This window comes from Schistocerca americana, chromosome 3 (genome assembly GCF_021461395.2).
Source record: "Schistocerca americana isolate TAMUIC-IGC-003095 chromosome 3, iqSchAmer2.1, whole genome shotgun sequence".
NCBI lineage: Eukaryota > Metazoa > Arthropoda > Insecta > Orthoptera > Acrididae > Schistocerca > Schistocerca americana.
Genome location: NC_060121.1, coordinates 939,258,008 through 939,276,654, shown reverse-complemented (window position 1 = coordinate 939,276,654; position 18,647 = coordinate 939,258,008). Strand labels below are relative to the sequence as shown.

Here is an 18,647-nt window from a genome sequence, read left to right as displayed (position 1 = left end):
CCCACAGTCCAGCCACAGAGGAGCATTCCCCTCATAACTCAGTACCATCTGGGACTGGAGCAACTGAATTACATTCTCCGCCAGGGTTTCCATTACCTCTCGTCATGCCCTGAAATCAGAAATGTCCTACCCACTATCATTACCACCCCTCCTACCATGCTATTCTGCCATCCACCGAGCCTACACAATATACTTGTCCATCCTTACACAACCCCTGCTCCCAACCCCTTACCTCATGGCACATACCCCTGTAATAGACCTAGATGCAAGACCTGTCCCATACATCCTCCTACCACCACCTACTCCAGTCCGGTCACTAACATCACCTATCTCATCAAAGGCAGGGCTACCTGTGAAACCAGACATGTGATTTACAAGCTAAGCTGCAACCACTGTGCTGCATTCTATGTAGGCATGACAACCAACAAGCTGTCTGTCCGCACAAATGGCCACCGACAAACTGGGCCAAAAAACAAGTGGACCACCCTGTAGCTGAACACGCTGCCAAACATGATACCCCTCATCTCAATGACTGCTTCACAGCCTGTGCCATATGGATGCTTCCCACCAACACCAGCTTTTCTGAATTGTGCAGGTGGGAACTTTCCCAGCAATACATCCTACGTTCCCGTAACCCTCCTGGCCTCAACCTTCATTAGCTACTGTCTTCAACCATCCAGCCCCCTCCCTGTTCCCATTCCAGCACTACACAGCTGTCATTTCACCGCCACACCCAGTCTTTTAATTTATTTTTATTTCTCTCCTTTCCGCTACCTACCCCCACCCCCCCGCACCTTCTCTCCTGCCCTCTGTCTAAACTGCAAAACTTCACTGTCCGCCAGTCCCACCATACTATCCCTCCCTCTCCCTGCCCCAGCCTCCTCCTTACCCCCACCCAGTCGCCACTCCCATCATGCACTGGTGGTGCTGCTCGCAGTGTAGTTTCAGCTCTCTGAGACTGCAGACATGTGTGCAAGTTGCGCTTGCATGAGTGTATGTGCGTGTGTTTATGCGTGTCTACTGCTGACAATGGCCTTAATGGCCAAAAGCTATGATTGTGCGAATCTTTTTATTGAGCCTATCACAACTCAGCATCTCCGCTATATAGTGAGTAGCAACTTTCCTTCTCTCGTATTGTTACATTCCATCCTGGATTTTCCATTGTTTAATTAATCCTACACATTCTTCACTTTACTCAGACATGACTGAACCAGTGTATTGAGATGTGTAACACTCTCTGGATTAGAAACATGAAGTTCCCAGAAAATTTTCTGTGAGTAAAACAGTCTGAAAAGAAGTCAGATAATTGTAACAATTCTCTTGAAACAAAGTCCTGCAAGTTCTCACACTTTTGTACTGCCATATTCATTGGCACAACATGGAAGCATTTCATTTCTTCCTTGGTAACATTTCTCCAGTCCCACCACATAGATTGTTGTGGAAATGGTGTCACTTTACATATTTTTGCTGTGGCCTACCTGTTCATTTTGTTTGCTGTTTGTTGAAATAGGTTGTCTGTGAAAATTAACTGAAAGAAATCAACTGGCAATGATGGAACACTACCACTTTTAGTGATAAAATCACACTTTGATTTGTCAAAAGGAAAATCTGAAAAATTTTTGCTCCACATTCAACACGAATCTTCTGCTGAATCACTAGAAAAATACACATTTCACATTTCATGGTCTTCATGTCTGCCCTCGGTAGCTGAGTGGTCAGCGCGACAGACTGTCAATCCTAAGGGCCCGGGTTCGATTCCCGGCTGGGTCGGAGATTTTCTCCGCTCAGGGACTGGGTGTTGTGTTGTCCTACTCATCATCATTTCATCCTCATCGATGCACAAGTCGCCAATGTGGTGTCAAATCAAAAGACTTGCACCAGGCGAGCGGCCTACCCAACGTGAGGCCCTCGTCACATGCCATTTTTAATGGTCTTCATTATCATCTTCACTAGAATTGTTTAGAAATGAACCACTCTCATCATCAAAATCACTCTCACTATCGTTGTCGCTTAAGAGATTCCTCTAAAGGCTGTAAAATCTCTTCCTCGGAAAGAACTGAACATAAGGAACTAGCCATTGCATGCACGTGAACTTGAACATAATAATTCCAACATTCCTTTCAACACAACTGCAACAGTTTGACACCGAGTTAATGCCAAGTTCCCCTAGAAGGCAGCACCAAGCACCATTGACACCTAGTACTGTCAGAAACAAGAACTGATCATGTGACAGCCATGAACAATTGTGTCAAATGAGAATCACTATCCGAACAGAAAGCAAAATTCACAATGTTGAGCACCACTTGATGCTGGAGTGGAAAGGGTTAATAAAATAGTGTAATAGACTGGTGGATCTGGGTCGGGTGATGCTGTACAGTGCCAATTAACCAGCTTGTAATTCCAAATGCTTTTATTATGGCCTCCTGCTGTAGCTCAGTACAGGAAGCGACAACCTGGCTGCACGCCTCCTGTGTTTTGTTGCCCCACAATGCTGACAGAGCATAGCACATCAGCTGGGCAGTGGCCTGTGATGCAACTGCTTCTATCAGCAGTGATTCCAACTCCAGACAGTCCCAGATATCTATAACTGCTTGTATTGTGGTGCGCCCTGCATTGTCCAGAAGGCAACAGCCTGGTGATATGGCAGTGACCCACTGCCCCTGAGTCGATGCCCAGCGAGCTGATTCCCAGGGCTGGTGCTGATCAATTGAGAAAGCAGCTCTAGATCCCACGATCCAAGGGCGGAGCGCCCTGGTGCAAAGTTGGACTGGTACCCTCAAACAGCATTCCAAATGCAGCCGAGTGTAACAGTTTCTTGGTGACAGAGCTACAATACTAACGGAAGTGACTTTTGTATAAAATGGCTAGCTGCACTTGTTTAGGCTTGCTATGCCTTGATTTTTTATAGCTGCTAGTGTGGAAAGACTTAAGGCATCTGTCACTTGGGTAATGCTGTGTCAACTGTTTACATATCCTCCCACGTGGTCCTGCCTCACAATATTGCAAACGTTGTAGTAGATTATGTAAAGCAAAACATTTGCACTCCTGCAATTTACTTTCGATTTTGCCCCTTTATGACCAAATATGGTTGGTGCATTACAATACTTTGAATTACTAATACATACACTGATAAGCCAAAACATGACCACTGCCCAAGAAAGACTGAATGCTACCTGGTGGCATTGTGGTAACATAAAATGGGAAAAAATAGAAGCAGAGGAGAGATGAATAGTGAGTCATTCTAGCAACAATGTGAGCCAAAATGGAGAAATCCACTGGCAAAGTGACTTTGATGAAAGGAAGATTGCTACAGCCTGGCACACATCATTAAACACGGGCTTCCACAGCAGATGACCCCTATTTGTTCCCATACTGACCCAAGAATATTGTCCTAGTGACTGCAGTGATCACGTGATCATTGAGATTGGACCATGGGTCAATAGAAGCATTTTGCCTGATTTGATAACTCACATTTCTTGTTACATCACGTCGATGGTTGTGTCTGTATAGACTGTCATCCAGATGAACAGCTGCTTGAAACTTGCACCACACCACAGATGCAGGCACGTGGGAGGCATTATTATGTTATGGGAGACATTCACCTGGGCTTTGATGGGACGTGGTAGCAATCAAAGGCACCATAACAGCTGTGGACTATGTGAACATTATTGTAGACCATCTGCATCACTTCAGCTCTAATGCCTTCTCTGTTGGCAGTGGCATCTTCTAGCAGTAGAATTGTTGGTTGTGCTACAGTGGTTTGAGGAGCATGACAATGAACTCACATCGATGTACTGGCCACCAGATTTGGCTGATCTGAACCCACTAGAACACATCTTGGATGTTACTAGGCTCAAGCTCTGTGCCTATAAACCACCGGCTCGTAATTGATATGGTGAAGACACTTGTTCAGAGACCTCTTGGCTGATGCTAGCTATCATTTGTAAAATAATTCCAAGGATTTACTGAGGCCCTGTAATCAGAAGTCTAGTAGAGAGTCTAAACTAGAGGCTTAATCAGTTCCGTGGTTATACTGACTGTAGATTCATCTACATACCATAGACGGTGGAGACTTGTTTAAGTCATGTTGACAGGTCAGATGGGCACAATACACTAGAAATGGCCTCTGGGTGGCAAAGGAAGTGCAAACTGCACATCAAAAAGTTGGACAAAACTCCAAGAACCCCAGTGGAAAAATCAGCATAAGACAGGCCAGTTATTCAACAGACTGCATAGCAAATCCAGAAAGTGAGAATCTTAAAATATTAGTTAAAAGAAAGAGTATTCACAAAAAGATACCAAAAGCTCATGTGTTTTTTTTAGAAAGCAATTGTCTCCACGTCATACTAGCAACTGAGAGTAGGTAGAAACAAGAAGTAGAAAGGATGGAATTTTTTGAAAACACATTGGAAGTACATCAGAAAGATATGCTAGATTTTCTAAGAGGAACAGTGTTTGTAGCAAGTTTTGACAACACATGGAAGGCATGTCAGAAAGTTAGGCTAGACTCTCCAAGACAAGTACAGTTTATATGAACAAGCAGAGGCATTAAGTCTAGTGAGGTGCAAACTGAATCTGATTGTGAACTAATTTGACAAGAGTAACTCATGTCAGTGTACTTAATTTAATAATCACATGTTTCTACAAAACATAGCTTGACACATCTGGCAGAAACAATTTGAACATTTGGTAGCAGTAGGTGGCAACTTTAACCTGCCTATTACTGACAGGGAAAACTACGGATATGAGACCAGCAATAACGACAAATAGCCTTGCGAATTAATACTGAATACATTGTCTAACTCCCTAGATTAAGTAGTCCAGCAACCCCCACACTAAAGAAATATTTTAGACCTCTTAGTTACAAACAGACCCATTTTTTTAAACTGTGTCAGCAATGAGAGAGAAATTTGTGATCATGGTCATCAAAGGCAAACATTTTACCAAGAAATGTAGGAGGATATTTGTATTTGGTCAAACTGATAATGTGTCAGTATCAACCTTCTTAAAGCATAAAATGATAATATTTAATTCAGATCAAACAAACACATAATAACTGTGGTTAAAGCTGGAAGAAATTATAAACTGTGGCCTGGATAAGGATGTTCCACAAAAATATGGCAGAGACCCACCATGGTTTAATGGTACAATTCAGACAGTGTTGTAAGAACAGAGACTGCAAAACTCTTGTTGCACACAAATTGATAGAAAAAAGCTAATAGTAAGCCTTACAACAATTTTAATAGCTAGATCTTGACAAAAGATTTATTAGAAAATCCAAGGAATTTCAGACCCTAAATAAAGTCAATGAACAAGTCAAAGTCTTTCATTCAGTTTCTTGCGGAACCATCCAATGTTGAATCTTAAGAAAGCAGAAATATTAAATTCCACATTTAAAACATATTTGTGGATGAGGGTATTATTGCATCAAATTTGACCCCCTTACAGATTCAAAATTAGAGGTATCAATATTAGCCACTCCCCCTCGCAAATAGTCCCACATGCCTGGGAAAGAGTGCAGGCCACAAGGATGTAAGATTAAATGCAGAAAATTACAGACCAATACTGCCGACATCTGTTGTAGGATGCTAGACCATATTCTAAGCTTAAACACCATGATCTTCCAGGAGGAAAACAAGCTTCTCTCAAAGAATCAGCACATAATCAAGAAAAATCACTCATGTGATACAGATTATTTTTTTATATCTAAAAACAAAGATGATGTGACTTACCAAAAGAAAGCGCTGGCAGGTCGATAGACACACAAACATACACACAAAATTCTAGCTTTCGCAACCAACGGCTGCTTCATCAGGAAAGAAGGAAGGAGAGGGAAAGACGAAAGGATGTGGGTTTTAAGGGAGAGGGTAAGGAGTCATTCCAATCCCAGGAGCGGAAAGACTTACCTTAGGGGGAAAAAAGGACGGGTATACACATATGTCTGCTTGTGTCTGTATATGTGTGTGTGTGTGTGTGCGACTGTATACCCGTCCTTTTTTTCCCCCTAAGGTAAGTCTTTCCGCTCCCGGGATTGGAATGACTCCTTACCCTCTCCCTTAAAACCCACATCCTTTCGTCTTTCCCTCTCCTTCCTTCTTTCCTGACGAAGCAGCCGTTGGTTGCGAAAGCTAGAATTTTGTGTGTATGTTTGTGTTTGTTTGTGTGTCCATCGACCTGCCAGCGCTTTCTTTTGCTAAGTCACATCATCTTTGTTATTAGATATATTTTTCCCACGTGGAATGTTCCTCTCTATTATATTCCGAATATTTTTTTATTCATACACAATATCTTGCAAACAGCCACTGCAAGCAAACAGGTAGAAGCCATCTTCCTAGATTTGTGAAAGGTGTTAGACATGGCACAACCCCATCAACAACAAAGATACAATCATACAGAGTATCTTCAAAAAGGTGTGATTGGCTCAGATGTTTGACCAACAGAACCTTCAGTGGCTACCAAACTGCACTTAAAAATACATTTTTTTCCCAATGTGTAGAAATACAATGATCTTAGAACAACACATCATGGTGTTTTAGCACAATTGCATGTAAGGCATTTGGTGATCAATCTGTAATATTCAAAGTCAGTAATAGTGTTATTTTTTTGCTTCAAAGTGGTTAATAAAAATTGTGGTTTGTTGATGCTTAGATTAGAAACATACCGTATTACATAACATCGATAAATCTTAAAAAACGCTGTTGTCAGACAAAATAGCATTAAGACACCATGGTTTCAAAAAGCATAAAGAAATCTGACACAGCAGGTATGTTTCTATAAGTACGAAAAAATCTACCACCAGGAACTATAAAGTTTCTGAGACATTTTTGGAAAACAGACTAATGTATTTGACTGCTGAATACCTATCAGGAAATGACCAATGATCTCGGCAGTTTGGTCCCATAGTCACTTACCACCACCTATCAGGAAAATAGTTCCCCACAATGGTAAACTTCCTTTATAATGAGAAGTTTGAACTTGACTAAATTAAAGACCCAAAAATTAATCTCCTTAACTCCAAGATTAATGGTACTCCAACTGTTCTTGATAAAAAATGAGCATGCAAAGAAATTTTTTCTTTGGGAGTTTCCTAGAAAAATCATAATTATACTTACCATAGCTGCACTAATAGTTTCCAGCTGATAGCAAAGAACAAGTAGGCCCATGTAATTACACAGAAGATGGCCTGAATATGGCTGAAAACACCTCCTGATTTATAACACCAGTTATTTGTGCTATAGGAAACCACGCAGGAAGTATTACCTTCTAAGGTGCTTGTCGCAGGGAAAATACGTATTTGCACACAGTGTTTGTTTCTAAACAAAATATAATTTACAACAATTATTTAACTCTGAGAGTGCTAAATTACATGTTACATATTTTCCAGTTAAAGACTAAGTGGTGCAACTCCACTTACTCTTATTTTTTTAATATGGTTGGGGTCATGCTCAGCAAGTGCCATTCTATTAACAGCACAAATGGTGTAATTCCTAACCTGCATAGCAACCATGTGTGTAACAACATAAGTTTTTGCTGTAAGTAGAGGCATCTCTCCACTGACAGTTGAAGTGGTGTAGTTAGGATATAAACCACTGTGACTGCTACTGTTTTTTAGTTTTTTCAATTTGTTGTGGATGTTAGATCTTTTCCTAACATTTCAGGGCAAGCAAAGAGAATGAACTGACAATATTTTTGGAAAATCTTTCTCTCCTCAAAATGCATTGTTGTGGCTTAGTCAAAGAGAAAACAATGCCTTTGAACAAAAAAGATCATTAAAAATAAAAACAACTGCAACTTCTATTTTTCATATGAACATTGATGGAAGAAGTGAAACAACGTGTAAAAAATACTTCTTGGAAACATTCAAAATCTCTGATGGTAGAATGCTCAAGCCATTTTAAAAAAAAAAGAGAAAGGTAAAACTTGGAGAGCCTCCAGGCGAAGATAAACATTGCAAGAACATTCCCGGTAACAAAGCTCTACAGGAAAATTAATAGTAAGTGGTCACATAGCATCATTCCCCTTTATCAGAAGATATGAATGTTTGACTCTTCTCCAATTTTTACAAAGAACATGTTGAAAGTTAAGGAAAAAGCGTTAGGTGCAGAACACATTTGTCACAGAGCTTTTAACAGTGAGTTCAGCTTGATTTCCTTGCTCCTCGCAAGGATGCTTGTGTACAATATGATATGTTTGCTAGTAAACTCAAGCATTCAACGGATGAACACAAAAACATCAAGCTTTGGCAGAACCATTAACTGCATCTACGCAAAGCCAAAAAAGCTCAGGAGCCATGTCAAACAGATTATTACAAACATAAATTATATGTTTTCAATTTACATTGTCACAAGCTGTTATCAAAATTAGGATTCAAGTACTACTGGGACGAAGTGACTGTTTGGTGAAACACACTTATACAATAGCACCATCAGCAAAACACATTGTGATGTACAACAATACTTGTACAGGGTAGAACAGGAACTGGAAAAGAGTCATAACATTAATGAAACTAGTTTTAACGAAGAGAATAACACTGAAACCATAGACCCCAATGTTCATATAAAGTGGTGATTCCTATCACCCCAATGGTGGTGTCTTTGCCTCACAGAAAACTGCAGTAAAGACATTAGATATTTGGTCCCGATGACAGCTACAATATTATCGACAAGTCTTGGAAAAAGAGACCTTTCTTGCTGCTGTAATGACAATGACTTCTTGTATGTTGAAAACATTTTGAAGTCAGTCACCAAAAGGAAGACTGACACTGAAAAACATCTAGAGGATTACCAAAAGACTGAACCATTCACAATATTTTTCAAGGAAACTCTTTCAACGAACATGGAATTTTAAAAGTTAAACTTCAAGCTGGGATCTGAAAACGGACACCTAGTTTCTCTGACTAACATACCTTGTGTAAATCTGTACACATGACTACAGGCTGTTACTAAAGAGAAGGAGGAGGCCATGAAAGACCTTTTGCCAAACATACCAACTGCTTGTTGCCATTACTTTTAGAGTCTCCTTTCTTCTGACAATCTGCAGTGCAGTGTCTGAGTCACTGCACTAATGACCAACAGCCGCATTCAGTTAAGAATGAGCTCACAAATTGCAATCATGGTTCCCCATCAGTTGTAGACTATTTCAGAACAAATGAAAATGACAAGAGAGAACAATGTCTCACTCTGCGCAGGAATCACAGTAATACAATGCAAGCACAAGAACACCAGGACAAATGGAGATTTGGCCACTCCTAGAAGCATGTTTGTATGAGCCGCTCCTGGAAGCATGTTTGGATAGCCGAAGTGCTTAAAGTAACCACTGACCCCAAGCACAAAATCCAGGTTCAAGTCCCAGTCCGCCACAAATTTTCATTTGATCTGAAATATTCTACAGCTGATACAGGACCATAATCAAATTTGCAAGTTCATTCTTCTGGCAATGATGAAAATATTGGGCAACTGAATGGAACTGACTATGAGTAGCAAAGGTTATGTTAATACACTGTCAACTGCCATGTATATTATTATAGTAAGTAAAATCCTTTACCTATTTATATTATAAATGGTCTACCTTTATTTGGACCCCTGTATCAGGTCTATAACTGGATAACATTGGTAAAAATGCACTTATGGTGTACCACAGCTATTCTGTTGTCTGTTGCTCTTAGTAACAGTTTGTACGATAAATAAAGGGAAGTTAACATGATGAAACATCAATCAGATGTATGTAGCCAATGGGGTTCTTGTTTGTAATTGCCTATGGTTTATAAGTAAGATTAACTGGCATTGTACTAGGTTAGAGTTATGGTAAAATCTCGAAGAGGACATACAAGTAGGTTACTGCAATGATGAATGTATTCTTGGGCTACAGTACACATCAACCTATTATGGCAATTGTGTTGAGATTAGTGGGCTTAGCCAATTCACAAGCAAATTATAGTCCACTCTAACCTAGGCCTCAGGCTATGCTGCAGCTACATCTAATTTTCTTCCATTCATGACCACAGGTCAGTCCATCAGCACATGTAGTTTTCCCAGTCAACAGAGAATTTATGGAAATTAGTAAGCAACATACAAATTCATACTAACCAGAGCAGTGAATTTTATTCTGGTGCTCTGCATACTGAAAACAGATGCCATTAATTCATATCTTCTACCAATAGGAACCATTACAGTCAGTGATTCCCATTGGCTACAGTAGGCCTATATCACCTGACTGGCTATGAACAACGATAACAAAGTGCCGACAGCAGCATGCAATGGAATACTGCGGCACACTGTAAGTGCACTTTAGCCAAAAATTACTGTTAAGTTTTGAGTAACAATCTTTGTAAATCATAATACCTCATAACAAGAATAATGAGAGTCACACCATTTGGGCGTTAAGAGACCCACCTGTGACAGACTAGAACATTTAATTCATACTGAGATAAGCTTGTACATGATAAAACACAAATTTGACTCTTACGGTCCACAATCTTCTACTAAAATAATAATTTGAAAAATAAAACAGTAATGTGTTGAATGTGAAAGATAATTTAAAACAATTACAGTCACATTTTATCCATGTAAGACATTATTCAACATGAATCCAGTACACTGCGAGACAGAGCTATGAATGTTCAACTTAGGAATACATGTTTGTAACATTTACATGTACTCTGAACACATTACATATCTGTCTAAATTGGGCATGGCCTGGTGAAGTTAGTTCATTGCTTGCAGTAAATTATGTGGTGGAAAAAAATACACATCAAGACAAACCTAGATTTTGGCATCTAATAGTTATTAATGCTGCGATCACAACCATTGGGTACTTATTGCTTCTTTCCAGGAATAACTAATTTTGAAATCAGTGCAGGTTTATTTCACAGTGCACAGATATGAAAAGAATCCCAGAATCCCCCCCCCAAAAAAAACAAAGATAAGATACAGTTCATTTATGATACTTTGCTGTTCATGTTAGCGAGTTTCCGCCGGCAGCTGGTCTCCTACGCACTCCTCCTCTATTTCTAACTACATTAGTCAGAGATTCTCTTCAGATAAAGAGTACAGAGGCTTAAAATGAAGAGCGAGCAATGCAGAATATCACTCTTCATCACGCAGACACTGTATGCAAATATATAATTTTGTTACTTAATTATTGTGCAACTCCATATGACAGATGACATTCCCAATTGCCTCCTGCAACATCAACAAGGCCTAGACCACAACAAGAAACTAGAACAAATGGATACTATTCTCATAAAAGTCCATTCCTAGATTCCACCATGTATTCTGTATCAACCAAAGATCCATGGAGATTGAATAAGATCAGACATCTATCTTAAGTGATTGTGCCATATCCAAAGGCCTCCTTCCATTGATGAGACCATCCTAGCACAATTTGGCAGAGCAATCATGATTACCACATCAATGTGCATAGAAGTGATAATAATATTTTTCAGTGAAGAAGTTAGAAGCTGTTTGAACTCAATTGTCTTTCAGGGCATGATGTTACAAGTGAATCTATTTGACGCACTGCATTGAGGAGAAGTAATTAAAGTAGTGAAGGGAATGATATGATCTCTTAGCTTTGACCAGTAGTGCTATCAGCAACACAACTATTTGTTAGCATTATATAACCACAATGTTGACCATACCAACATATTATCACACTATCAACAACACTGCGGGGCGGGACTATATCGGTTTTGAGATTGAACATTCTTGTTACTAACACCTTTAAACTTGAAAAATCAGACCATAGTGAAAAATATGGATTTTCAGCAAATACATAAATATAACCATACACTGAACAACATAAAAAATATATTATCATCATAACCCAGAATGACAGTATCACAATCTCCAATACATGCAAAGTAGTTTTCCTTTACAATCTAATTCCACAGTCATTATACTTTTATCTTTTAACAACTTCTCTGATGTGTGATTTGTAGTGTGTGTCACTTTATATGTGATACAAACTCAAATTTTATACCGTCATAATAAAGCTGAAACACAACTGTCCCTGATTACATAAAATGGTAGACAGTACAGTTATGATTTTGACTTACATTTATTAAGGCATGCCAATCTCAAGTTAAAATAATTGATTCTGATAGGAAAGGTTTACATGCAAACATTAGTACTGAAAAGTTTAGTGTATAAAGGCTGTGCTTTAAAAACGAAATGAGAGAATTAAAATCACAAACATGGGGATAGTTTTTTTGTGTCAATTACATCTCTTGTGCCAAGTACATAATGTAATTTAAAAATTTGTAGCAGTTTCATATACAATGCATGTGAATTTTATATCTTGTGTTTGCTGGTTTAAATAGTCCAGAGTGTTCACATACTCTGCTCACAGCTCCAGATAACATTTATTTAAAATACTTCAAGTTTATTGTATGCAGCAATTGCCTTTGAACTGCCCTCTTTCCACGTAATATATCTAGCTCTGTATTTGCAAGCACTTTTCATCCATGTACCAGAGTGGCTAATAAGTTAATGAACAAAGCTTAAACATCACCTTGGAACTTTCGTTGTTTAGAAGGGCCAACAGGAAATTGGTGCAAGAAGTAGTAAGAAAAACTGGAACACAATGGTTGACAAGAAAACAGGACATAAACTACGGTGGAAGCACTTGGCACCTCCCGACTTGTCTGTTAATACTCTGGACTTGGAAAATGTAATCAAGGCCCATTAATTAAAAATACACCAAGAATCATTTATATGCTGTTGTTGCTTCAGATGTCAGCTGATTTGTGTGGTTCTTTACCCTAATTGATACATGCTTTAAGTTATATACCCCACCAGATGTTTTCACACAAAAGCAAAATTCTAATGCAAACATATTCTGATCCGTAGAAGCGGTTGGCGTTCAATACAGGAGTACAAGATGTTACATAATATCCATTGTTTCGCAGCTAATCTATTTGCCTGTCTCGTTTATATTATAAAAGACTCTTATGACTTCACAAAGTGGGCACATACTTCTTCAATATGCAGTAAACATGTTTCTTTTTATTTCACTGCACTCTTGCAAAAGGTTTTGTTGAAACTAATATAAGTGCAGGCCCCAACTAGTTTACTTTTAACCTTCTAAAATTTCTTAGCATCTTCATCAATGTCCCTTTCCCATAGATGTGGGAGCTTTGCCCTAAGTTCAACAAGATCGCGGAAAATATAATTCGGTAATACACCTTGTCTTTGCAGTCCTCTTCTACACAGTTCATCACTGCTTTTCGTCACTAAAGCACAATGCCAATGCGCCCCAATGGCTCCAACATAATCGGTTTCGACTTTATCACCAATATGAAGAGAACATGATGGAGTTACATGGGTATCAATCTTCAATGCTAAGGCCAGGGCTTTTTCAAATATTTTGGGTGATGGCTTTTCAATACCAGCTTCATATGACGTTACAACAAAATTAAAATACTTATTTAAATCCAGTGAATTCAGTACACAATGCAGTCTTTCATCGTAGTTTGAGATTACGCCAATAATTGTGTTTGTCTGCTGCAGATATGACAATAAATCTTGGGCGCCTTCAGCAATGGCATAACAATCTCCGTTCTCGAAAGCATTTATGAGATAACCTGCAACACTGTCATAAGTGCTTCTGTTGTACTGGCATCGCGTTGCCTTTTCGAGAACATCTACGACCAGCAGATTCCACCACTTTTTCCAGCCTATGCCGGTTTTTTGACCGAAGTTCGGATGCTCACGGGATAATTTATCATACTGTGCTCGGAATATTAAAGCGATGTCTGATGGCTGCGCAGTAACGCCGAAGAGAGACGCTGCCTCTGAATACAATGTCTGAGGTGGCCTCCGAAAATTAAGAAGTGTCCCACTAACATCAAATGTCACTAAGCGAAAACGGTGCATCGCGGTTGTCTCACCCCCGCATAAACACTGTTATCTGCATTAACGTGCTACAGTGCAATCAGTGAACTCGTGCTGAACCGCTTCCCTCAATCGCAGGTAGATGGCGCTGCACCACTGTTTACAAACGTATTTACTTGACAAGCACCCACATATACGGCGGCGTGAGGGGGCGGGGGTGTTGACGATGCTAGATTCATTTCGGAAATAGTCGCAACAACACAGGAGGAGTCTTGCACTACCCCCACCACGTCTTCCAGTTCTAACCAGTGACCAATGAAAAGTCAGAACTGGAAGACCAATCGGAAAGCGCTGTTTCACCCGCGTGCAGGTCTGTGTGTTTTGTTGCCTCTGCGCCATTCGTTTAAATGTGTTTTGCGTTCCTTGCGTTTAAATCGTGTATTGCACTGTGTTTGTGTCCTGTGCGTTGTTTTTCGTTAGCTTGTCTCTAATTATGTGTTCAGCATTCGAGAGACTAATGAGAGAAAAGCTTACCACCATGGAATGCTTTGACACTGCATTCAATCATTTCATACGTCAATCAGTACTAGACACTAACCTTTGGTTAAGATTACATTGAGAAATCCACTTCCCCTCGTATTTCATCCCCGGTCAACGATTTTTCTTCAACAATGCCTCATATTATTCTTTTCAAGTTCGAAATTCAATCATTCTACACATCAGTCATTACTGGACACTAAGGTACCTGTCTCTGCGGTCCGAGTGTAAAATTACGTGGAATTATGGTCAATAAAAGACTATCTTGGGATGGACATATAAATTACTTACCTAACAAACTTGCACGAGTTCTCTTTCAGCTATATAAATTAAGAAAAAAAAGTCAGCAAGAGTATGCTGCTACAATCTAATATGTACTGACAAGACCAATTGTATGAAACCATACTAAAATGTTGATAATAAACAAATATTATTTTCGGCGTAAGCATTCAATACAACAATCACACAATCTAATCTGGTCGGGACATACGAAGACTTCACTTTTTTACGTGGTGTTTTCAAGGCCACGGTCAGGAATATTTCTATTAATATCCAGCTCTTTTATTTTGGCGAAAGACATATACGCTGCCACACTGAGCTGTTTTCAGAATCGCACGTGTCAAAACAAACCACTAGCTGATGACAGTTTAGAATCTCGAACGTTCGTAAAAGTCGATAGGTGCGTTAATCGACTAAAGCGTGTTACGTCATAATGACGTCACATCATATCCAGGTTGGGTGAACTTAGCATCCTCCTTGGTATTCGTGTGAAATTCACGTGAATCAAAGAAGTCGAGTGATTGTCAAAAAGTGGACGAAAAAGAATTTCATGTGGTGATTAAACATTACTTTATGAAAGGCAAAACTCCTCAGGAGACTAAAGAGATGCTTGATAAACATTACAGTGACTCTGACTTCGATTAGATAAGTGGTTTCAAAATTTTCGGAATGGTCATATGGGAACAAGAGATGCTGAACGTTCTGGACGTCCTGTGCAGGTTACAACTCCAGAAATCATCGATGAAATCCATGATATGGTGATGGATGACTGAAAAGTTAAGGTGTGTGAGATTGCTAGTGCTGTGGGCATCTTAAATGAACGTTTACATAATATTTTGCATAAAAATTTGGACATGAGAAAGCTATCCGCAAGATGGGTTCCGCGATTGTTTATGCTTGACCAAAAACTGAATCGTGTGAATTGTTGTAAGGATGGTTTTCAGCTGTTCAGGAAGAATCTGCAGGACTTTACATGTCGTTTCATCACTGTGGATGAAACATGGATACATTGCTATACTCCTGAGACCAAACAACAATCTAAACAAAGGGTTACCAAGGGAGAATCTGCACCAAAAAATGCGAAGACCATTCCTTCGGCCAGAAAGGTAATGACGACTGTTTTTTGGGATCCGCAAGGGATAATCCTTATCGACTAGCTGAAAAAGGGTAAAACTTTTACAGGTGCATGTTACTCGTCGTTATTGGACCGTTTGAAAACCGAACTGCAAGAAAAACGCCAGCGATTGGACCGCAAAAAAGTCCTTTTCCATCACGACAATGCACCAGCACACACCTCAGCAGTTGTGTTCGCAAAATTAATGGAAATAGGGTTCCAACTCGTTTCACATCCCCTCTATTCTACAGACTTGGCTCCCTCGGACTACTATTTGTTCCCCAATTTGAAAAAATGGCTGGCGGGACAAAGATTTTATTCAAATGAGGAGGTGATTGCAGCAAGTAATAGCTGTTTTGCAGACCTGGACAACTCCTATTATTCGGAAGGGATCAACAAATTAGAACAGTGTTGGAGGAAATGTATAAGTCTAAAAGGAGACTATGTCGAAAAATAAAAAAAGTTTACCTCAAACACAAGTAGTTTTTATTTTTGCATGGACTTTTCAGATGCCCCTCATATCAAGGACTAATTTTTGGTCCTGAGACATTCAGTCCACAGCCGATTTTCAGACGTGAAATATGTGTAGGTGAGACCAACAACAGTGCATCAACTTAACAGTGGAATAAGTGTAACACAGATAAGCTGTGTGTTAAAACAATTAATGACAATGTCTGTTTAATTTATTTGAAAAATAGTGTCACACATACCATATTATTCTCCAAGAACTGTGAACTGTGTGGTTAGATTTTTACTGCTCATAGATGTTCAAAAGCAAACTACTGTAGCAGTATTGCTGATGTTGTCTACAACCTATTAATGAGGCTTATCAACACTTACCAATAGTGAACTGATCATATAATTATGTAATACTGAGGGATGTGAACAGCAAAAGCAAAGGACTGTGAAACTCAATTGTGCAATTGTCAGCTACATCATTTACAGAGTCAGTATTGAAATTCCACCCACCATTTTTCACACAGTATAACAATGCAGTACGTCGACACTGGGGACTATCAAGAAAGAAATAAAGCAGATTAACATCACAACTTCAAACGACCATGTGAAGGCTTTTAATGGCACCGACATTAGTGTCCTGTTACTTGTGGATGAGACTGGAACTGAAGTTGAGAGCAGCAAACAAAAAGCAGAAATGCTTAACTTAATTCTTGTACCACTGAAAAGATGTGTGAAATATTTATTAGTATCAGTGCTGTTGAGAAAAAGCTAAAATGGTTAAAATTGAATAAAGCCCAAGGGTCCGATGGACTCCCTGTCGGATAATATACCTAATTCACAGCTGAGTTTGTCCCCATCGGTCGACTATGATATATTGTAGATACTCTAAACAAAGAACTGTGGCTGGAAGAAAGAGATCAAAAAAATTACGGTTCAATACATTTGATACCATTTATTGTAGAATCTTAGAACATATTTCGAGTTCATATATAATGAAGTGTCTCGAAAAGAACGACCTCCTCCACGCCAACAGCATGGATTTCGAAAACATAATCATGTGAAACACAACATGTACGTTTCTCATATGACATCCTGAGAGCCATGGATCAGGGCAGTTAGGTAAATGCAATATTTCTTGATTTCCGAAAGCATTTGACTCAACACAATACCTAAACTTATTATTGGAAGTATGATGATTTGGGGTATCAGACGAAATATGTGATCGGTTTGAGGATATCTTAGTAGTGAGACACAACATGTTAGCTTGGGTAGAGAGTCGTCGACAGATGTGGAAGTAACTGTGGGTGAAGCATGGGGATGATATTAATGATCCTGCAAACAGTATTAATAGGAACTACAATTTTTGCACAGATGATGCAGTTACCTACAATGAAACAGATAAGATTTCAAAGTGAACGCATGGAACCCAGATTGGAATGCAGTTTCATGTGTAACAGATTTCTCTTAGCAAAAGGAACAATTTAGACATACTTGGAGATAGTGAGCAAATTCTGAAGCTGTGGGAAGAAATTGCTGTCACTTGTTAACTCTCGCTCCAAGAAAGGAGGTCAACACTGTGCCAGCAATCAGTTCAACAAACATCTGACAAACAGAACTTCAGTGTGGTAAACCAATCCTGGCTGAAACGCCAAATGTTGCTAGTGCTTTGGTGCAACCTGACAGTGAAGTGTTGAGTGTACATGTTGGCATTGATCACACATACTCTAAGAATTAAATTTATCTGTCCTACAGTTGTGTGTGCATGTTTGGGTATCATGGTTTATAGGCCTACTGGGGAAACTCGCCATGTAAAAAAATGAGTAACGCATCATACTCGGTACCTCAGGGTGATGTGGAAATCCGAGTGTACTTAATAAAGAAAATGTCACAGTTTGTGTGTTTCTTTTGACTCATTTATCCTATTGCATATAGTTAACAAAATGTAACTGAAATATCTACTAAACTGTAACATTAATTGGACTATATACGTAGTCATTTCAAATGGTTTTGCTATTTTTACAGGTAAAATATGAGTATTCACCAGAATCCTACAGTATGAATGTTTTCCAGTTGACAACTGAATGAAGTCAAAAAGCAAAATTTGCTTGGACAAGTTGAAAATTGTTTATTCAGTTCCAGTTATTATTGTTTATATTAAAACAGTTCCCGAGAATCTATTTTGCTGACTTTCTTGGTCCAATTTTCTATATTTAACATGTCGGTTATGACATGCTTGGCGATGGATGTTTCGTCACCAGGCATATGGCATCAGGTGTGTGGCTTTTAGTGACAATACTGCAGTCGATGTGTTAACAGCTTTTCGGGACCTTGAGCATGAAGTATATGCATCTAGAAGTCTTGCTTGAAAAGTGCAGCCAAAATTCTAATGTCTGACTGAGGAATTTTCCTTTAATGGAATGTTTTTG

General features: G+C 39.2%; 1 protein-coding gene across 1 annotated transcript; it reads right to left on the bottom strand.

The window, feature by feature from the left end:
* Nucleotides 1-9,489: 9,489 nt before the first annotated feature.
* Nucleotides 9,490-14,080, bottom strand: LOC124605689 (rhythmically expressed gene 2 protein-like). The gene has a single exon (XM_047137544.1). It carries the CDS (start codon nucleotides 13,872-13,874, stop codon nucleotides 13,083-13,085), a length of 792 nt encoding a protein of 263 aa, XP_046993500.1. The 5' UTR covers nucleotides 13,875-14,080; the 3' UTR covers nucleotides 9,490-13,082.
* Nucleotides 14,081-18,647: the final 4,567 nt, after the last annotated feature.

Bases quoted from the DNA above. Each gene is read 5' to 3' on its own strand.
- LOC124605689 (XM_047137544.1), bottom strand. From the start codon at position 13,874: ATGCACCGTTTTCGCTTAGTGACATTTGATGTTAGTGGGACACTTCTT.